Below are 22,054 nucleotides of genomic sequence, written 5' to 3'. Positions count from 1 at the left end.
CTGCCTCCCTGCCACGGAGCCCCGAATCCAAACCGCAGTACACTCCCTCTCCAAAGCAAAAGCCACGGTGGACGGTTGCTTGATATACAATGTCCAGAACAAACTGAGCCCAGGACACAGAAAGTGGATTGGAGGCTGCAGGGTCTCGGGCGGCGAGCGGGAAGGCTGAGGAATGACTGCTTGGGGAGGATGAGCGGGGTTTCCGGAAAGCTCTAGAAGGCTACACACCTTGCAAAATCCTCACTGTTGCAGAGTTGTGACCTCCGATGATTAACTTTACACGATGTGAATTTCTCCTCAATGAAACTGATCAGTGGGGGTGGGGCTTGAACTCAGGGCTTCACTCCTGCTAGGTGGGTGCTCTGCCACCTGAGGTTCACCTCCAGACAAGAGTTCCACGGTGCAGCTGAAGCTGACTTAGAATTCGGGATCCTCCAGTCCCCGCCACCTGAGTGCTGGGATTACAGGCGTGTCCCTCCACACCCACAGCAAACACTTAAAAAAGGCACGGCCGTCCTATTCCCTCTGCCCATCCCGCTGTCGGGATGTCGGCCTACTCTGGTGCAGGCCTTCTTGGCAGGAGCTCGGGACACCCCACATTCCTGGGGGGGGGCACCTCAAGGCCTCGACCCCTCTGATCAGGCTTGTGCGGCACACTGTTCCGAGCTAGGTGTGCACGGTGCAGGTCTGCTGCTCCCAGGACCCGGGAGGCCTGCTCTGGCTCCCTTCTACCCGGGGCCAGGGCTGCGGCCAGTAGCTGCCACAGAAGAACCAGGGATCTACATAGCCAAGTGCCAACAAGCCCATTTAACTCCTCTAAGCATCTCCCGTGTTTATATATAGAACTCGTAGCAGATGTCTGGGCCTCTTCTCCAAGAGCCCATGGTTTACACTGTGTACAGAGTTACCCCAAACCAGGCCCGCTCCGAGGTCATCCAGCCCCTCCCACCACCCCCAGACAAGCAGCAGTCTGGGTCCAGGCCTGGATGGATGGGGCCCCGTGTGGCTCCCAGGCTAGGCGTACGTAGTCCAGGCGTTCTGTGGAATTACCAGTCAGGGCCAGGAGAACTCCGAGGCCCACACCAAGGAGCCCCGGGTACATTCACACCGTCACACCACCACCTAAGCAAGAAGGAAAGGTGGGTGGCAGGGGCAGGGGGTACCTGTAACGTCGAGGAAGAACTGGCTGGGGCGGGCCGGGCAGGCTTCCTGGAGGAGGAAGCCAGGCGGGAGCCAGCAGCGCTGGAGGAGGGATGGAAAACCTGGTGATGGCTGATCACGTCTGGGCCCCACACCAAAGCGCAGCATGTACCCGGTGCTGTCCCACCCGTGACGGCGACGGCACATCCCTCAACACACCTCCCGCGGCCTGGGGCCGGAGAACCAGCCGCAAGTCACATGACCACCCATGCACCCCCTTCCCCGGGTCCCCTCCGGTCTCCCTGCCGCCTGGCATCGGTATTCCTTATGAAAAGAGGGCCATCCTCGACACCCCGGGTCCTCCTGACTCACCCCGAGCCCCACCCTGGCCCACTGGGCACCCCCACGGTGCAGAATCTTCTCCCCATAAAATCGGCGTTGACTTCTGTGCTCAAGACTGGTACTCTGCCCATTTCAGCCACAATTCCACCTCTGGCTTCTTGGTGGTTAACTGGAAATGAGTCTCCCGGACTTTCCTGCCCCGGCTGGCTTCAAACTCCAATCATCAGATCTCAGCCTCCTAAGCAGCAAGGATGACAGATATGAGCCACCAGCGCCTGGCTCTGTGCGTGTTTTTAGTGCCACAGAATTGTACCCTTTAAATCAGAGAGCTAGAACTCAGTGGCAGGGTGCTTGTCTACACAGACCAGGCCCTGGGTTCAATCCCCCACTCTACAAAAAAAGGGAGACTCCTCCCTCTTCTTCAAAAGCTACCAACATGAAGAGAGGAGGGGAGGGAGAAGGAAGGGAGGGCAGGGGAGGGCAGGGGAGGGCAGGGGAGGAGAGGTTTTCGTTTATTTCAAATAAAACCAGTGACAATGACAAAGGGTCTGCCAAATAAATTCCCATGCATTTCAGGGTAAAACATGAAACTTCAAGGCACTTGGCCTGGGGGGGGTGGGGGTGGCAGTGTTAGAAAGTTCTAGTCCCCACTGCCCTACTATGTAACTGCACCCTCTTTGCACAACACCTTGTAAAAAAATTTATGTCCAATTAATAAAAAAAAAAAAGAAAGTTCTAGTCCCCTCTGAGATCATTTGTTCAAAGAGCACTGGGAGAGCAGAGGCCCAGGGGAAAACCCTGGCAGCCCCAAAGCACCAGGGGCTCGGGGCCAGCCCGTCCTCTCCAGTGCACGGGGCCTAGGGGCCGGGCCGTCCTCTCCAGTGCACGGGACAGGGGCCGGCCCGTCCTCTCCAGTGCACGGGACAGGGGCCGGCCCGTCCTCTCCAGTGCACGGGGCCTAGGGGCCGGGCCGTCCTCTCCAGTGCACGGGACAGGGGCCGGCCCGTCCTCTCCAGTGCACGGGACAGGGGCCGGCCCGTCCTCTCCAGTGCACGGGACAGGGGCCGGCCCGTCCTCTCCAGTGCACGGGACAGGGGCCGGCCCGTCCTCTCCAGTGCACGGGGATGAGGGGCCGGCCCGTCCTCTCCCAGTGTGCTGCAAGCAGTCTGCCAAGAACAACACGCAGACCCCTGGTGTGGTGGAAGGATTCACCAGGCACCGTGAGCGCCATCTTTGTGATGTCCCATCTCGGGTGCTGGTGGGACTTCCTTAATTAGGGCAGAGGAAACATTAAACACCCTGACTCAGGAGCAAACTGATGGCTCCTGAAGCCAGCTTGTGTCACCTAGGTAGACTCTCTCAGTGTTGGCACCTCCATTCTGGGGGGGGGGGGGGTAGTGGTGCCCCTTAACCCTCAAGCGAGTGCTGTGACTATGATTCTAACCACAGAATTTCTTATTTTCATGAGTTTGTCCCCTACTGAAGGGCAACTCAGGAACAAGAGTCTGAGGATTTTGTGTGTGTGCACACACTTGTGCATATGAATGAGCACACATCAATATTGGGGCTTGAACTCAGGGCCTTGCACTCTCCCTTGGCTTTTTCTTTTTTTGCTCAAGGCGGATGCTCTACCACTTGAGCCACACCTCCAGTTCTGGCTTTTGGCTGGTTAATTTGGAGATAAAAAGTCTCTAGGATTTGTCTGCCCAGGCTGGCTTTGAACCATAATCCTCAGATCTCAGCCTACTGAGTAAGATTACAAGTATGAACCAAGTATGATTTGGAGTTTCTAAATATTATACTGAACATTTATAACAATAATAACATTTGTAACAGTAATAAAGTCCTACGTATCCTTTAAGCCAGCAGATATGCTGCCTTTTATGGAAAAGCTCAGCCAACTTTAGCAGGAGAGGAGTCCTGATAACATCAGCCAACACAGGGAAAGGAACAGCTCTCCTCCCCCACCATAGCTGAAATACCTGCAGCTCTCCTCAACCTCACATCCATGCACCCATCCATCCATCCGTCCGTCCATGCACCCATCCATCCATCCATCCAACCATCATCCATCCCTTGCCTACCTAAAACCCACTGAGCCAGGGCACACTGTGAATTTTCTCCTGGTCCTCCAGTCTAGCCTTAACCCCCAATCTCAAACCCCACCAAAGCAGACCAAATCTTACAGCCCCCACATTAGCCCACACTCCACTCACACCCCCAGAAAACCCTCTCTGTGGACCACACTGAATGCCTGCTGGATGCAGCCTAACCTGAAGGCAGCACGAATCTTCCCAGCTTGTCCTGAAACCTGTTCAGACAGCTTACCTCCTCCCCAACTGAGGACACTCTTCCTACAACCACAAAGAGCTGGGGAGTCTGAGCCCAGCCTGGCTGCAGAAGTTGGGAAAGCAGAGCCTGCTGGGGCAGGGGAGGCAGGTAAGGGCTGGGGGGGGGGGGGGCAGCAGGAGGAAGCTTCTAGAATGCTGTATGCATGCTGTGCCCTTGACCTAACTTCCACGGAGCTGTACTGTAGGGCCATTTCTCCCTGCCCAGCCTCATGGAGAACGGGCAGCGCCCCCCCCCCATCTTGCAGCTCAGAGCTCACTCTCTGCCCCCCATCCTAGTGTCTCCCACCCTCCCCCAGGCGCACAGGGCACAAGTCGGGGAGGCGGGGCACAGGGAGTGGGGAGGGGGCAGGTTTGAGGCTGAACAAGAAATAAGAAATCACTTGCAAGATGTTAATAACTAGGCCACCTTCCGAAGACCTTCCGGCCCAGGAACCTAAGACCCGGGCCTCCTCCTCCCTGGGGGCAGGCAGTGCCGCCCAGGCCCCACGCAGCCCTGCGCCAAGGGCAGGACGGCAGGCCATGGCCAGGGAGCCCGCTCGGTCGCCTGGGAACATCCACAGAGAAGCCCAAGGCCAGCGCCATGAACAGCGGCCACGAGAGCCACTTCTAGGACTGGCTGTTCCTCCTCCCTCTCGGAGGACAGCCCCTTCCTGCCCCCCCCCCCCCAGTGGGCACCCACGGAAGCCAGTCGCTGAGCAGCTCGAGGTCCCTGCGGGCCAAGAGCGAGGGGCAGAGCGAGACGCGAGGCTGGACAAATACAAAGAGCAGACGAGGGGCCGGGACCCGGGGCCTCCTGGCTGCCAGGGGAGCCGGGCACCCAGTCCCTGCTCCCACGGCTTCTTTTCAAGGTGGAATCTTGTGTTAGGCTCAGGCCAGCCTCTCTGAGCCTCCCGGATGGTGGCAGGCCCATGCCACCACACCCGACGGCTGGCGTGACATGGAGCCTCGTGAACTGCTTTGTGCCCAAGCTGGACTCCAACCCTGATCCCCCATCCATCTCAGCCTCCAAAGCAGCTAGGATTTTAGGCTCGCGCCACCCCGCCCAGCCAGCTGCGGACAAATCTCTTAACAAGAGGGACAAGGAACTTACTTTGACTTGAGTCTCAGACACCACGCTCCTGGGCCAGCGCCCCAAGATGACAACTGAGAAGAAGCCACCAAGCAAGAGAGCCAGGAAGGACTACTGGCAGTGTCAGGCTCAGCTCACGCCTGCCCTTTCTGTCTGACCCATAAAAGACGTCTGGGCAAAGGCCGCCTCAGCCTGCGGCCTCCTCGCCATTTTAAAGCCTCTAGGCAGCCAGGAGCGTGTGGCAACTATAACCCTAGCTTTTCAGAAGACTAAAACCTGGGGGACACTTCAGTTCTAAAGCCAGCCCCGGCAGAAAAGTTTGAGAGACTCCATCTCCAACTAACCAGGCAAAAGTTGGACTAGAGGCTTGACTCAAGCAGTAGAGCACCAGCTGTGGGCGCTATTTAATGATGCACCGAATCCAAGCCCCAGGATCAGCAAACACAAAGCGGGGTGGGGGGGTGGGGGAGGGAACTCTTCTAGGTAACCGACAGTTCACTCTCTTTCCCAGAGGATTTCCCAAGTGTACCTGGTCAGAACACTGTTTAGTTTTGACCCAGAGACATGGTTTGAAAGCACTGGCGTGGAAAGGCTGGATGTGGACCCCAAAATGCATGCCCAGCCTGGCCCCTTCCCTCCGGGGTCCACAGACCAAGATACCTGCAGGGGTGAAGGGCTCACCAGGGCCACCTCAAGGCTGGGGCAGTCCTGGAGTAGCTCTGGCGCCTGAAAGCCAGCCCCCCCACCACCCCCACATCCGGGATAGAGCCAGCCCCAGGACCCCACGCGGCCCCCCAGCCAAGACCCAGCCACGGGAGGAGACGCCAGACTGCGGGGCCAGTGGGCAGAGCCCACAGCCTTTTCCACAGTTCCAGGGGCCTCGGGGGGGGGGGGGAGCCCAGCAGTGCCCCCCAGCCGCTCCCCGCTAAGTGTGCACTGAATGACTCCTGCGCCTCACAGCTGGGACAGGCACCGACCAGCTGGGTCCCTTGAACACCTCTACCTCACTTCACTCTCATCCTGCCACACACGCACGCACGCACGCACGCAGGCATGCACGCAGCACACACAAGTGAACATTTAGCATCTGTGCACATGTGCCCGTAGGACATGTGTGCATGGAAGCACATGTACACACGTGCAGTGCTGGTGCACGCCTATGTGCACATGCAGCTCAGGTTGCACACCCGCAAGCACACGTGCGCACACACTCTGCAAGCCTCAATTTAGCAACCATGAAATATGACCAGCTCAGGGACACCCGGGACAGTTCATGAGGGAACAGGACACTTGATTTATGTCTGCAAATGTGCGTTCTCACTAATTAGAAGGTTTAGGGCAGAGCAGGGAAAAATATGTATTTCAGAGTCCCGGTGTGACTTGCCAGCAACCAGCCCGTTACTAACATTCTTATTTTCGACAAAATATAGCATTCTGATTACATACCACCCCGGTTCCACGGCTCCCAGCCGGCCAGTCTCCCGGAAGTGGCCCAGGACCTCGGCAAAGCACGAGAGCCCATCTGGGCCTTGCTGGAAGACGGCATCCACGGCAGCTTCTCACCCTCCTCAGGAGGCCCCAGGCCGCCCCTCGGGGGCTCTCAGGCAGCAGCCCCTCACTTGGACCACCCAGGCGGGCGACTGACACCCCTCACCAGGCCCCGGCTCCACCTCCCAGGGCCGGGCTGCCAAGGAGTCCAATGCCAGGCTTGCTGACCTGCAGGGGGGGCGCCTTCGGTCATTTCCAAGACAATGTTTTACCATTCAAACAGCTTCTAGGGCTGGGAATGTGGCTTAGTGGTAGAGCGCTTACCTAGCATGCATGAAGCCCTGGGTTCCATTCCTCAGCACCACATAACTTTTTTTTTTAAAGGTATAAGTGGCGCTGTGGCTGAAGTGGTAGAGCGCTAGCCTTGAGCAAAAGCAGCTCAGGGACTGTGCCCAGGCCCTGAGTTCAAGCCCCAGGACTGGCAAAAAACAAAACAAAACAAAACAAAAAAATAGCCTCTAGTTTCTGTGTGAAACTTACAGTGGGCCTGTTTCTTCTAACTGTAACAAGAGGTGACCACAGCCCCCACACACAGGGCAATGGAGGCTACAGGTCTCCGAGTGTACCCACACCTCCATACACACACACTGGAAATGCATAATGAACCCAAGCTATTTATATCTGTATCTTGGGAACTCTAAAGCAGGATGCATTTATTTAAAAACAAGAGTTTTCATTTATCACACATCCCAAATAAGGCGGACCCCTAGAAACTGCTGAGTTCAGACAACACTAAGCACCAGCTTTGTACAGGAATCTCAGCTGCCCTTGGAAACCATTTTGTGTTTGTGTGTGTGTGTGTGTGTGCGTGCGTGTGCCACTACTGGGACAACTCAAGGCCTGGGCACTGTCCTTTAGATTTTTTTTCTCCCCCCCAATTTTTTTCTGCCATTTAAACCACATCTCCACTTCTAGCTTTGTTGATGGTTAACTGGTGACAAGAGTCTCATGGACTTTGCTGCCCCGGGCTGACTTTGATCCGAGATCCTCAGATCTCAGCCTCCTGAGTAGCTAAGATTACATGCGTGAGCCACCAGCGCCCTGCTGAAACCATTTTGATTGGTTTTTTTAAAACTGTATTTATCTTTGTCTTTTCTTTTTTGGTCCTGGGGATCGAACCCAGGACGTTGCGCTTGCTAGGCAAGCGCTTTGCCACTGAGCTACATCCCAGCCCTGAAACCATTTTGAAAGCAACTGAGGAGGTGCCTCTAAGATGTGTGTGCGTGCGTGTGTGTGTGCGCGTGCACGCGTGCGCAGTGCACACATGTCCCTGTATCCTGTTCGTGACATTCCCACCCCCACCTCGGCCAGGCGCGTAGCTATGGCCTCTGGTCTCTGGTGACACCGCCCTGTACATGTCATCCGGAGACGCAAAGGGCCGGGGTGTCACTCACTGGCTCAGCACTTGCCAGGAGTGTGTGCAAGGCCCCGGGTTCCATCCCCAGCACGAACAGACAGACAGACAGTCAAGGAAAAGGGTCAGGCCTGAAAGTGCGATGCAGATGCAAAAACTTAGGATTGGGGGCTGGGGATGTGGCCTACTGGTAGAGTGCTCACCTCGCATGCATGAGGCCCTGGGTTCGATTCCCCAGCACCACATATATAGAAAAAGCCAGAAGTGGTGCTCTAGGTCAAGTGGCAGAGCACTAGCCTTGAGCCAAAGGAAGCAAGGGACAGTGCTCAGGCCCTGAGTTCAAGCCCCAGGACTGGCAAAAAAAATAGGATTGGGGGGCAGCTCAAGGGTCCAGGAGGAGGGAGGTACAGACTGTGGTAGCTCAGGCCTCAGCCCTTGCCAATCACCGCCCTGGGAACCATGCCTGCAAAAGCCCCACCAGGGAGCCAGACCCCGGCAGGGTTGGCACAGACTTGTTTCCACGGAGGTGGGAGAGGTGGACGGCCCGCGCCTCCCCCACGGGCCCCCGGAGAGGGAAGCGGTTCCCATGTGGTCACAAAGACCTCATTGTCCGGCCGTGCAGGGAGGAAACTGGAGAACGGCACTCGGGACGCTTAGGAATGGGCAGAAAGGAACATCTGGGGAAGGGAACCCATTTCAGAAAACAAACACACCTTTGTACCATTTCTTACGTTCTTTCCAAAGTTAAACAGGACCATAATAACAACGTTTTGCCAAGCGGATCGATGCTCTCCAAAATCTGTTTATTGGGCAAAATTTCGAGGCGCAGTTGTCAAAATGACCCAGCGTTCCTGGAAAACGGTGCTCACACGGGTGCCAAGGCGCAGGGGCCGATGCCCAGGGCAAGGCACCACCCTGGGATCGGATGACGCCTCCGCCTCAGGCCCACCAACCAGGCCGCCAGCCACGGCGGGGACGGCTGCCTTAACCCCTCCCCGCCTGGCCTCACGACTGGGGGTCTTGGAGGACATTTATGTGGCGTGGGCGCAGCCAGGCAAGGCCACTGACCATTGCGAAACCCAGCTAAGCACAGGTCTGGAGGCTAACGGAGAGGCGGGAACAGGATTCCACGCCCAAGCCTCATGGGAGCCCTTCCCACTGCCCCGTGAGCTCACACGGCTGATCGGTGCCAAGACTGAAATGCCCAGTCCTTCTACAATAGCTAAAACTGGTTCAGCCGGGCACCAGTGGCTCACGCCTGTCATTCTAGCTACTCAGGAGGCTGAGATCTGAGGGTCATGGTTCAAAGCCAGCCCGGGGCAGCAAAGTCCATGAGACTTTTATCTCCAATTACTACCAAAAAAAAAAAGAGGAAGTGGAGCTGTGGCTCAAGTGAAAGAGCGCTAGCCCGGAGCACAACAGCCAAGCAAGAGCTTAAGGCCTTAAATTCAAGGCCCCAGAGGGACACACACACACAGAATTAGGTGGTCAATCAGGTGATTCTCCTTCACTAAGGGGGGGGAGAGGTTAACCTTTCTGATGCCAAGAGCTCCTTGGAAATTTATGGCATCATTCTCTGGCCGTGCAATATTATTGATTCAGTCAAAGGGGCTGTGGGCAGGTAACGAGAATACATGCCCGTCCTGTCACGTACCAAATGATGTCACATGCCTTGTAAGGCCTACAGGCAAGACGGACGCCAATGAGCACAAGCTCTGAGCTGAGCTGGTCAGTGAACTAAAAGCCAAGCGGCCTCTAAGACCCAGGTGGATGGGCTGGGAATATGGCAAGAGAGCTTGCCTCGTATACATGAGGCCCTGGGTTCGATTCCCCAGCACCACATATACAGAAAACGGCAAAACAGAAGTGGCGCTGTGGCTCAAGTGGCAGAGTGCTAGCCTTGAGCAAAAGGAAGCCAGGGACAGTGCTCAGGCCCTGAGTCCAAGGCCCAGGACTGGCCAAAAAAAAAAAAAAAAAAAAAGACCCAGGTGGAGAGGATGGAGTGCCAGGGTCCTGAGGGCCACGCGGGTACAGCTCTCAGGACTGGCCTTGGCCCCAGGCAGCCTCCTTTGCACACCTGCCCGCCCTCCCAGCAAGCAGGAGTGGGGCCCAGAGGGTCCGTGGCTTGTCCAAGGCCAGAGCACCACGTGGCAGAGAATGTGACTGGGGACGGGACAGTGGGGAGGCCACTAGTCCCACCAGACTTCAGACCAGAAGGCTGGCAGCCCGTGGACGCCCGCCGCCGCTGCTCTGAGCAGGTCTGAGGAGGGGGCAGCAGGTCCCTTGTCCAGGAGGGTGGACAGTGGCTTTGGCTTGAGGGCTGGCCAAGGACCATGGCTGGACCAATACACACCAGCCACCTGTGTGTGCCACAGTCGGTGCCCCCTGGAGTCTCAGTGGCAACCGAGGCCCCCTGGCCTCCCTCTGATCAGAGCTACAGAGGGACACCAGCCTGTAGGGCACTGTCCTACTAGAGAGCTTCAGCTCACAGATGCCATGGGCTCCTGACCAGGCCTCCCGGCCTCCCATCCGCTCAGCTATGCAACTGGACACATGAAGAACCCTGAGCCTCTTCCTGTGGGCAACACCATCCCCGAAACCCCACCGTCCCAAGACCCCCACCACCCAAGGCCCCTGCCACCCTGAGACCCCCTACCACCGTCCCAAGACCCCCACCACCGAAGTCCCCACCACCTGAGACCCCCGCCGCCCCCCACAACCCCTGCCACCCAGAATGCTGAATGGCTGGCGGCGGCAGGACCAGAGATCCTCAGTCGGGTGGCTCAGTCGGGTGGCTCCCTAACGAGACCCCATAGCCTCAGCCACGCCTTGTTCTACAGGACGGGCACTGGGCAGGCCTCTGTAAGTTCGAGAGAAGGCGGGATCGGGTCTGCACCCTGGAATGGAGCCATCAGGACCCTAGAACTCTGAGGACCGGAGCAGGGTCTCTGGACCCTCCAGCCCACACAGACTAAGGCCCAGACCCACCCTGGCGGCCACCCCCTGCGGTATTCAGGGCCCATGTCACCTTCTACAGCAGCTTTTTCCAACCGGGGCCCCACAACGTAAGGGGCCACAAATGTGTCCTGGCCCCAGAGGGGTTCCCTACGCCCTGTAAAGACAAACAGAAAGGGCTGAGGGAGATGTTCCTGGCAGGATCAGCTCTGCCTGGAACCTAAGCAGAAGAGACCGCGACACAGCAAATGTAGCATGCTGGAGGGCAGAGGTTCCAAAACGACAGCGTTTCAGAAGCTCAAGCTGACCAGGTATCTATCTGGTGGGTCCATGCTTACAATCCTGACTACTCAGGAGGCCCACGCAGAAAAGCCGGTGAAGTTCTTATGTCCAATTAACCAGCCAAATGCCAGAAGCCGAGCTGTGGTGCAAGTGGTAAAACACTAGCCTCAAGAAAAAAAAGCTAAGGGACAGCATCTAGGCTGTGAGTTCAAGCCCCAGTATCAGCAGGACAAAAGAAAAGAAAGGGCAGGGGTGGGGGAGGGTAAAGTATGGGTTCTTACTACAGGAAGGGGGGTCCCCACGTGTGGCCCTAGGAACCACTGCCGCCGCAGCACAATGTGCCTGGTTCTCCCCCATTCCAGCTCCAGGGGGAAGTGGGGAGCCCCACAGGTCACCCTCAGACACAAGCCGAGGGTGCACACTGCTCCCTGCCCGGAAGCCACCTGGCCGGAGTTCAGACGCCTTCCTGGGCGGACCCTGGTGGCAGCTGCCTGAGAGGGGACGGACTGGAGGACATCCAGGTGGCTTTTAACTCCCCATTGAGCAACTTCCTGAGAGATCTGCCAGGCGGGTACCGCCTCCCCAGATGGCTACTCGAGGGGTGCAGAAGCAATAAAAGGTGCTCACATTTTCTTCTGGAGTGAACCCGAGGAGAAGCCACAGGGGGCTCGGGGTAATGTTGAAACTAGCTTCCAGGGCTGCTCTCTCCCGAGCAGACGCTGGTGTGAGGGGTGTCCCGGGCCAAGTGGCACAGCCAGCACCCCGAGAGCACGCCATGCCAGTGTCCCACAGTCCACAGCTGTCACAAACATCTCCATTGCAAGCGGCAGATGAACTGAGGTCTCCGCACAGGCCACTTAACATCCAGCCGGGCCACACCTGTTGGATGTCACCACTTATGGTCCCCAGAGCAGGAGATCAAAGGGCAGAGCCTGGAGGGCTGGCTCTGAAGTTTACCACAAAGGAGCTAGTGTGTGAAAAGAGTCAACACCGTTTTTAGACTAACAATGGTGGGGGGGTAGATTTTAGCAGTTGATACACCGAAGCCACAGAGATTAGAACAGCAGGACTGGTACAGGAAGATCCCCGGGTACCAGAGGGGCCCAGATCTGGGACACCACACAGCCCACAGGGGCATGTTTTTGCGTGCTGGTACTAGGACTTAAACTCAGCACCACTTCATGCTCTCACTTGGCTTTTTCCCTCAGGCCGGTATTCTACCGCAGTGGGGCCACAGTTCCACTTCCGGCTTTCTGCTGGGTAACTGGAGAAAAGTCTCTGGATTTGTCTCCCTGGGCTGGCTTTAAACCTTGATCCTCGGAGCTCAGCCTCCAGAGTAACTATGACGGCAGGCCTGAGCCCTGCGCCCGGCTTGGAATGTGTTTCTAGTCTGTAGGTGGAGTAAGAAGACAACAACTGCCTCTAGGGAAATCAAGAGCTTTACTTACATGAAATTCTTCAATGTCTTCATGATATTAGATTGGCAGGAATAAAGGAAAAAAAGATTAAGAACTAGCTGCAGAGCAGAAAGGAGGTCTGGGACAAATAGCACAAGAATTATTGCCCTCACAAATCATTAAGAAAAAGACAAACAACAGAAATAAAAACAGGCCAAGGATAAGATTAGGCAATTTGGATTCAGTATAGGAAAGCTCAAATCAAAATTTGTTAACAGTTTTTAACCAAATTGGTATTAATTTAAAAAAACAAAAACTCCAAAAAATATGGTACTTATACACAATGGAATACTACATAGCGATTAGGAATGGTGAAATACTGTTATTCGCAGGGAAATGGTCAGAACTCGAACAAATAATGTTGAGTGAGACAAGCCTAGAACACAGAAAACAAAGGGGCATGATCTCCCTGATATATGACTGTTAAGAAAGGGAGATGGAGAGACAGTAGAGACCAGGTCTGTGAATACTGTATATGTTCTTGATACATTGTATATTGCATATATGTCAACCTGACCTAGACAAGGGATAGAAAAACAGGTCGTAAGATATCACAAGAAATGTACACACTGCCCTACTATGTAACTGCACCCTCTTTGCACAACACCTTGTAAAAAAATTTATGTCCAATTAATAAAAAAAAAGGAAAAAAAAAAGAGCAAAAAATAAATAAATAAATAAATAAATAAACAAAAACTAATGCTGACTGTCAGCAGTGGAGAGATTATGGTAAAGAGTAGTAATATTCTCAGGGTATAAACTGGGGCTGCCTTTTTCTTTTTTCTTTCTTTTGTTTTTTTGGCAGTACTAGAGTTTAAACTTTCTAAGGCAGGTCACCTACCACTTGAGTCACAGCTACGTGCTTTTTGTTTTGTTTTTTGCCAGTCCTGGGGCTTGAACTCACTGTCCCTGGCTTCTTTTTGCTCAAGGCTAGCACTCTACCTCTTGAGCCACAGCGCCTCTTCTGGCTTTTTCTGTTTGTGTGGTGCTAAGGAATCGAACCCAGTGCTTCACGTATACGAGGCGAGCACTCTACCCACTAGGCCACATTCCCAGCCCCAGCGCACAGAGAAGGCGAGTGGCCACTGTGGCAGGTCCCGCACAGCGGTGAGGCCTGGGGAAGCCTGCGAGCTCCACGACACGGCGTATACCATGCGACACGGCGCGCCGACCCACACCGCACGGCGAAATGCCGCCTGCTTCTGAAAGAATGACGAATCACACCTATGATCCTAGCTCCTCAGAAGCCTGAGGTTTGAGGATCGTGGTGCGAAGCCACCTGGGACAGAAATGTCTGAGAGACTTCATCTCCAATTAACCAGCAGAGCATGTGACGAGAGACATGGTTCAAATAATCGATCACCAGCCGTGAGCAAAAGAGCTGAGTGCGAGTGGGAGCCAGGCCTCCCTCTCGCCTCCCTCGCGCCTGCTATCTTAGCGACTCAGGAGGCTGCGATCGGAGGATCCTAATTTGAAGCCAGCCAGGGCAGGAAAGTCCATTCACTACCAGAAACTCCAGTTCACTACCAAAAACCTGGAAGTGGCGCTGTGGCTCAAGGTGGTAGAGCGCCAGCCTCCGGCCAAAGAGCTCGGTGGCAGCACCCAGGCCCCAGGATCAACAACAACAACAGTCACAACCACAAAAATAGCTGAGTGAAGGCAAAGCCTCCAGTTCAAGCCCCAGTACCAACCAAAAAGAAAAAGGAAGAAATTCTTGACATATGCTACACCTCAAATCTTGAAAACATTATATGCTGTTCATGCCAAACATTATGTAAATAAGCCAAACACTGAATGATTACACAACTTTACAGCGCCTAGAAGAAGAAAAGTCATAGGAAAGCAGAAGAGAAATGACCAGGGGCTGGGGAGACGGGTAACAGAGAATGACTGGGTACATTTCTGTTTGGGGTGATGGAAAGATCTGGAAATAGAAGGTGGTGATGCACAACACTGAGAAGGTCCTGAGATCACTGTGGACCTTTAAAAGTAGTTGAAACGGCAAGTCTTATTCTATACATATTTCACTGTGATAAAGTAATTTTGAATTGAAATATGGATATCAGAAGCCCAGCGTTCCAACCCTGCCACCAGGAACAGCAACCACCCTCCTGAGGCAAGGACTGGGAATTCCCACCCCAGGGATGCAATTTCCAGCCCCTCCAAAAAAACACCCAGCGCTTCCAGGCACCGGCGGCTCACACCTATAATCCTCCCTGCTCAGGAGGGTGAGATCTGAAGATCGCAGCCCAGGCGGGAGAGCCCAGGAGTAACTCTTATCTCCAGTAAACTACCAAAAAGCCAGGAGTGGCGCTGTGGCTCAAGTGGCAGAGTGGTAGCCTTGAGCATAAAGAAGCCAGGGACAGTGCTCAGGCCCTGAGTTCAAGCCCCAGGACTGGAAAAAAAAAAAAGAGTCACCCACCCACGGTAGTCCTGAGCCAGTGCTGCCTGGACATCTGTGGAGGGGCCAGGCTGCCCCTGCTCCTCAGGGGTGCCCGGTGGCGGGGCTGCGCCAGGCCAGCAGGGACAAGGTCACAGGACACCCCCTGCCTGAACACCAGGGGAGACTCTCTCCACGTGATGGCAACAGGCAGAGCCCACGGGGCTGGACACCAAGCAGCAGGTGAGCTTGCCACAGCCCCCCGCACAACCCCAGACACCCAGCCGCCAAAGAGAAGGACAGGGTGCAAACAAGGTGGCTCCGAAGAGACCTTTAACCCTCGCACCACAGTTACTGAGCTGGAGGGGCACCACGGCCACCGTGACGTCACCAGGAGCTGGAGGACCTGCTGCCATTCCATGGGCCCCACACCCCCTCTGAGAAGGCCCCTTCTGAAGTCTGTGTCCCAGCAAAGGCCTGGGGCACAGATGTCCTCACTGGCAGGGCTTCCCGCACAGAGAATTCGCGGGGCCCACACGGCACTGAGAACACGGTCCTCACTCACCGGAGCTCAGCGCCCCATCTCAGCCACGCCTTGTCCTAGCAGGACGGGCACTGGGCAGGCCTCTGTAAGTTCGGGAGAAGGTGGGGTCGGGTCTGCACCCTGGAGTGGAGCCATCAGGACCCTAGAACTCTGAGGACTGGAGCAGGGTCTCTGGACCCTCGAGCGCACACAGACTAAGGCCCAAACCCACCCTGGCGGCCACCCCCTGCGGTATTCAGGGCCCATGTCACCTTCTACAGCAGCTTTTTCCAACTCGGGCCCCACAACGTAAGGGGCTAGGGTGAGGGTCCAGGAGGGAGGGGGCTGGGGAAGCGACAGGCCAGACCTGAACAGGGCAGCCGGGGAGAGGTGAAAAGCCAGGAGACCCTCGAGACCCCCGGGAAGCCACGCAGCGCAATGGACCAGGAAGAGCAGGGAAGGGAGTCTTCCCAGCTCCAACTCAGCCAGAGGAGCCCGGAGCCCGCAGACTCATGAACAGAATAAAATACAAGACGTTGGGTTAGAAAAGACCTTGCTGCCAGGTTAGAAATGGAGGGTCCCCAGGGTCCCAGACAGAGCAAGAGCAGGACACGGAGGCCCACGAGTCCTCCACATCCCTGGACACTGCACCCCACCTGTGAACGCCGCCCTGGCTCCCAGGACAGGAGCCAGAGACCCTGGAGAGGCAGACCGCTCTCCTCCCAGGGCTTAGCCAAGAGGAACTGCACCAAGGCTAACGAAAAAGCAAACAAACTCACTGAATTAAGTGCCTCCCAATAAAGCCAGTAAGAAACGCCTGGAAGCAGGCATGGCACCCCTGCGGTCCCAGCACTCAGGAGGCCGAGGCAGCAGGATCTGGATGCTGAGGCCAAGTATGGACGACATCGCAGGACTCTCAAAAAAAGAAAGAAATGGGGGGGGGGGGGGGGGGAGGAAGAAGGAAGGAAGGAAGGAAGGAAGGAAGGAGAAAGAAGAGCAGGAAACACAGGTGGGAGCCACTGGTACACCTGCTCCATCCCAGCTGGAGGCTCCGCTGGGCCTCAGTGGCTCACGTGGGTCAAAGCAGAGAGAGCGTGCTAGACAACATCTCCAACATAACCAGCGAAAGGCAGGACGGGAGGAATGACGGTGGCAGGCATCAGCCTAGCAAGTGCAAGGCCCTGAGTTCAAACCCCAGTACTGCCGGAGGGAAGAGAAAGAACGGGAGCTCACCCCAGGGGCCGCTGCCAGCCAGCAGGTGGGACTCCAGTGCCCAAGGAGTCATCCAAGCCAGCTAAGCGCAATCGAGCCCCCCTCCCCCGAGACGCACAGGGATGACCGCGTGCCTGTCAGGGGGCAGGGGTGGCCCAGTCCCAACACCTCGACAAGTTTTAGGGACTCCGAGGGCCCCCTTCGAAGGAAGCCTGGAGCCCCGGGGCGGGGGCTCAGAGGAAAGGCTCAACACCCTCTCCCTCACACCAGCTCTGGGAAGGCACACACCATCAGCCCCATTTCGCAATTGTGGAAAATGAGACCGAGAGCCAGCAAACCGTGGTGCAGAGCTGGAGAGACGGCAGAGGCCCAGGCCCGCCAGCCCTGGGGCCAGCCCCCGGGGCACCTCGCAGCTGCCCCCAGTCATCACTCCTGGACTAGTGCTGCCCCAGGCAGCTGGCTCAGGGCCTACAGCAGGGGCTGCCGCCTCCTGAACAAATGCATAAACACCGCCAGAAAGCCAAGAAGCTAGACAGGGCCCTCAGCTCCCACCACGGCCTCCGCCCAGGACTCCCCATTTTGAGATCATCCTGCAGGCTTCTTTAAAGCACAACCTTCGTGGGGCGCGGGTGACTCGCACCTGTGATCCTAGCTACTCAGGAGGCAGAGATCTAGGAACCACAGTTCAAAGCCAGGAGACTCTTACCTCCAATTAATCACCAAAAAAGCCAGAGTGGAGCTGTGGCTCAAGTGGTAGGACCCCAGACTTGAGCAGAAAAGCTCAGAGACAGTGCTCAGGGCCTGAGTTCAAGCCCCAGAAGCAACACCAAAAACAACAACAACAACACTGGACTGCTGATACAAGCTACAAAACATTATGCTAAGGAAAGAAGTCAGGCACAAAAGCCCTGCGCTGCCCCACCATTTATAGGAAACCCAGGCCGGTGCAGGGCTGTCTGTGGTCTCAGCTACTCAGGAAGCCGAGGCAGGAAGACCACTTGAGCCTAAGAGGCAGAGGGCAGCCGGGGTGACAGGGACATCCAGAGCAGGCAGATCACAGAGACACCGTGCAGACCGAAACCATACAGGAATGGGAAGCCACTGCCAGGCGTGGGGTGGGCTTTCTTTGGAAGTGTTTTACAACTTGGTGACAGCGATGGTTGTAATGTGCTCACTGCCTGTGAACTGCACACCATTACCTAAGCGTCCATCTCAACTCAAAAGCAATCCGTTCCACACCGTTCACCTGACACGGCCCTGACCCAGTCTGCGTCGCCTCCGCCCCAGCCAGCAGTCTGCTGGAAGCCTCCACGGCCTCAGGGTCACACCGTAGGTCCTGGCATCTGTCAGCAAGACCACTCCATCCTTGAGGTCTTGGAGCTCTGACAGATACACTGAAGACCACCTACCTCTCCCACATCTGCCCAGGGGCCTGTTTCCCTGTCACCGCTCCACATGGAGAGTCCTGACCAAGGACGGTCGTATTTGCCATCTTACTCTGTTCCGTAACACAATACCAGATGCCAGAGAAAAGGCTACAAAAGGGCTGGGCATGGCGGCTCATGCTGTAATCCCAACTACCCAAGAGGCAGAGATTGAGAGGGTCAGAATCAGAGGCCAGCCTGGGCAAAAAGTTAGCAAGACTGCGCCTCAATCAATAAGCCAGGTGTGATGATGCAACAGCTGTTGGTTCCAACTATGCAAGAAGTTGAAGGTAGAAAGATCAGGGACCCAGGCCCATCTGGGTAACAGACCTGATCTGAGAAATAACTACAGAGAGGCTAAGTCAAACCACACCTGAGCCCAGAGAACCAGGCTTGTGGAATGCCTTGCCCAGGGGCGGCACTGAACTCATGCTGGCCTGGGGGGGGAAGTCCTGGACCTGAGACTTTGCAAGGCACATGGTCTTGCCCAAGGCTTCCTCAACTCCACTCATGCCAGCTGGGGCCTTGCGGGGGGGGGGGGGGGCCTCCCTGGGGTGGGGGAATGCCATCCTCCACCTAGGAACAAAGGCACTGATTCCCTTGGGCTCCCAGCTTCAAATTGCAATGGGAGGCAATCAGGAAAAAGATTAGGGGTTGGTGCTCTGCCTTCACTGAAGCCTTCAGAGCAACCTCGTGGATCTCAGAAGATTCCAGACAGCAGTCAAAAACTGAGCTGCTGAGAGAGATTCCTCCCTCCCTGCCTTTCCATTTTAGGACTGGATTACCACATCAGCCGGCTGGCCGGGGCTCCTGACTGCCTAATGTTCAATAATAATCCGCTTGCTGCTCCCGGCCTGGTACACAACCCAACTGGACAGATGCAATTCTTTCCTCTTGGGGGGTCTCCAATCTCCTGACAGCAGGCCCCCACATTCCAGCAACGTCACCCCAACACAGACAGGAAAAGCCCAAACTGAAATGAGCTGAGAAGTAACCCCACCTTTAAAACAAACAGCTTCCAAAAAAAAACAAAAAAAAAAACACAACGCTTTGCAGTGTGACCCAGGCATTTCCGGAAAGAAAGGGCAACGCTGGCCTGTCATTTGTTTTGTCTTTACCTTGTTTTGCAAGGAACAAATTGGAAGGGGGGGGGGGGTGCCAACATATCCTGCTAGGGACGGTTTGGGGTGAAGCTCCCCCCAGAAGTCCTGGCTGGGCGCGGGAAGCAGGAAGGCTTGAGAAGCCAAATGCCCCGTTCTCCCCATCTCTGGCCGCCCCCAAAGCGCCCAGGGCAGCCTGCAGCGGCGGGGATGAGAGGCCCGGCCGCCCGCTCCCGTGTCCACGCTGGAGGAATTCAGGGAGACAGCTGGGGGGGGACGAGGCCCAGACAAAGGGGCCCGCGGCCTGCCCCTCCCCACACACCCCCATTTCCCCGGGACGACCCTGGAGACCAGGAGAGCACCCCACGGGGCTGGCGGCGTCCGCTGGCGCGCTGGCCCCACAACAACAACACACGCGCGTCCCGGGACCGGGAGTGGGGCAGGCACAGGCGGCGTCCGACCCCACGGGCCGCGGGCAGCGCGTCCGGGCCGGGCCCCCCGCCTCGCCCCGGCCTCTCCTCGGACACTCACAAAGTTGGACAGAAAGTTCCCGGCCCTCACCTCGGCGCCGGAGGGCGGGCTGAGGGCGGGCGCCGCCGCGGCAGGGGCAGCGGCGCGGTCCCCCGGCCCGGCCCGCCGCGCCCCCGGGGGCCGGGACACCGCTCCGCGGCCGCCCCGGGCCCCGGCCGGGCGTGCGGGCCCCGGGCCCCGGGCAGGTGTCGGGTCGGGGGCGCAGGCCCGGCCGCCCCGCCCCGCCCGCCCCGCCCCGGCGCGAGGCTCCCAACTTTCTCCCGGCAACTTCAGGTCGTCGTCGGCCGCGGCCGCCGGGCTCGCCGCGCTCCCCGCCCGGGGCCCCACGGCCAGGCCCGCCCGGAGCCCCGCGTGCCCGGGGCGGCGGGCAGGTGAGGACCCGCCCGCGCCGCACCTGGCCGAGCCCGCGGGCCGCCCCCCTCCCCCCGCCGTACCCGCGCCCCCGGCCGGGGCCCGAGCGCCCCGGCGAGACAAAGGCCCGGCGCGGCCCCCGCGGCGCGCGCCCCGGCTCGCGGGACGACCGGGGGCGGCGGCGCGCTCCGCCCGGCCCCGCCGCCTCCGCCCCGGCCCCGGCCCGCGCCCCGCGCCCGCCCGCCCGCCCGCGCCCACCTACCCGCGGCGGGGGCCAGGCTGCAGCACAGCGCCAGCAGCAGCAGCGGCGGCGGCGGCGGCGGGGCCCGGGGCGGCGCCGCCTCCATGTTGTCCCGCGGCCTCACTCGGGCTCCATGGCGCGGGGCGCGGGGCGCGGGCCGGGCGGGCGGGCGGGCGGCGGCTCGAGCGCGGCTCCCGGCGCCTCCCGCCTCCCCTCGGGCGGGCGCCGCGGACCAGGACGACGGCAGGGGAGGGCGCAGGGCGGGAGCGGGGCGGAAGCCGCGCCGGTCTCCGCCCCCCGCGCCGCCCGCGCCCCCCGCGCCCCGCGCCGCCGCGCCCTCCCGCGGGCGCCCCCCGGAGCCGGCCCCAGGCCGCGCGCCTCCGCGCCCCGGGCCCCGCGGCCTCCCCCGGCGGCGGGCGGCCGTCGACCCCCGGCGCCCGGCCCGGCCCGGCCCGGAAGCAGGTGTGTCACCTGTGGAGCCGGCCCCCGGACCTGGCACTGGCGAGCGGGGAAACCGAGGCACGCGGCCCCAGCGCCCCCAGAGGCAGCTGGGGGCCTGGAAGGCCGCCCCCGCCGGGGCTCGGCGCTCCCCGGCGGGACGGGGCCCCCAGCAGGGCGACACCTGCCCTCCCGTGGAGAGGCTGAGGAGGGGCCCCGGGCCGGCTGCCGAGTGGGCACGGAGGGGGCGGGCAGCACGGGCGCCCCCTCCCCATCCCCCCGCCACAGCCCGGCCCGGAGGGGCAGTTGATCCCCCTGGCCCCGCTGATTCCCCCGAGTAGATGTAGCCTTTCCAGACATTCCTCCACCCAATGAAATGAGATGAGAATGAATACCTGCGGGCATGGTGGTGCTCACCTGTAAGCCCACACTGGGAGGCCCAGGCAGGAGGGCTGAGTTCCAGCCCCGCCTAGGCAGATGCCTAGTACAAGAGGCGAGGCTCCACACCTGCCTCGGACCCTAGTCGAATCTCTGTTCCAGGCTTGTCTGGCAAAAAGTTCTTGGCACTCCATTTCAACAAATAAACCAGGTGTGGTGGAAGGCGTCTGTAATCCCAGCCACCCAAGATCACGGTCTGAATCCAGCCCCAGACAAAAATGTAAGGCCCTCTCTGAAAAGAATACCCTCGCAGGAGGGAGGGGCGCGAAAAGCCTCCTGGAAATTCCTGAAGCCCCCAAATCCACACTGGCTATGTCAACCCATAGAGCTTCTCACACCAGTGGCCAGACCCAGGCCCGCTGCCTCCTGGGGTGACCGAAAAACAAGAAGACAAAACGCAAAGCTCCATTAAGCCGGGCACCGGTGGCTCTCACTCCAGTAATCCTAGCTCCTCCGGAGGCTGAGATCTGAGGATCACAGTTCAAAGCCAGCCTGGGCAGGAAAGATAAGAGACAAACGGCCCGAAGTGGCTTAAGTGGTAGAGCCTCAGCCTCGAGGGAAAAAGCTAAGGCTGGGTCCTGAGTTCAATCTCCAGTTCCCCTCTCTCTCTCTCTCTCTCTCTCTCTCTCTCTCTCTCTCTCTCTCTCGCACACGTGCACACTCTATTAACAGACTGTGACGCCAGGAAAAGCCGAGGGTGAAGGTGTGTAGGGCTGTAGAGTCTGGGGAGATAGCTGACAGGCTGTTAGAGGACCCAGGAACCTCTCTGCACCGGGAAGAGCCCAGGCAGAGGGCGGTCGGGACTAAGGCCCCGGGGCAGGAAGTCCCTGGCAAACCGCCAGAGGCCAGAGGTTGCAGAAGCTGGAGGTGGGGTGGAAGGAGACCAGAGGTGAGGGAGGAGAGGCCTCCGGGGGTCAG

The 22,054-nt window shown here is 58.1% G+C and overlaps 1 protein-coding gene across 1 annotated transcript in view; it reads right to left on the bottom strand.

Moving 5' to 3' along the window:
* Lrp5 (LDL receptor related protein 5) overlaps nucleotides 1-20,480 on the bottom strand; it is an 84,758-nt gene extending 64,278 nt beyond the window's left edge. Inside the window, exon 1 of the mRNA XM_048359661.1 lies at nucleotides 20,282-20,480. Within this exon, the coding sequence (XP_048215618.1) occupies nucleotides 20,282-20,366 (85 nt within the window). The 5' untranslated portion in view covers nucleotides 20,367-20,480. The remainder of the gene's footprint in view (nucleotides 1-20,281) is intronic.
* Between the last annotated feature and the right edge of the window lie 1,574 nt (nucleotides 20,481-22,054).

This window comes from Perognathus longimembris, chromosome 13 (assembly GCF_023159225.1).
Source record: "Perognathus longimembris pacificus isolate PPM17 chromosome 13, ASM2315922v1, whole genome shotgun sequence".
NCBI classification, from domain to species: Eukaryota; Metazoa; Chordata; class Mammalia; order Rodentia; family Heteromyidae; genus Perognathus; species Perognathus longimembris.
The sequence above is the reverse complement of the archived record's forward strand: the minus strand, read 5'-3'. Positions and strand labels throughout refer to the sequence as shown.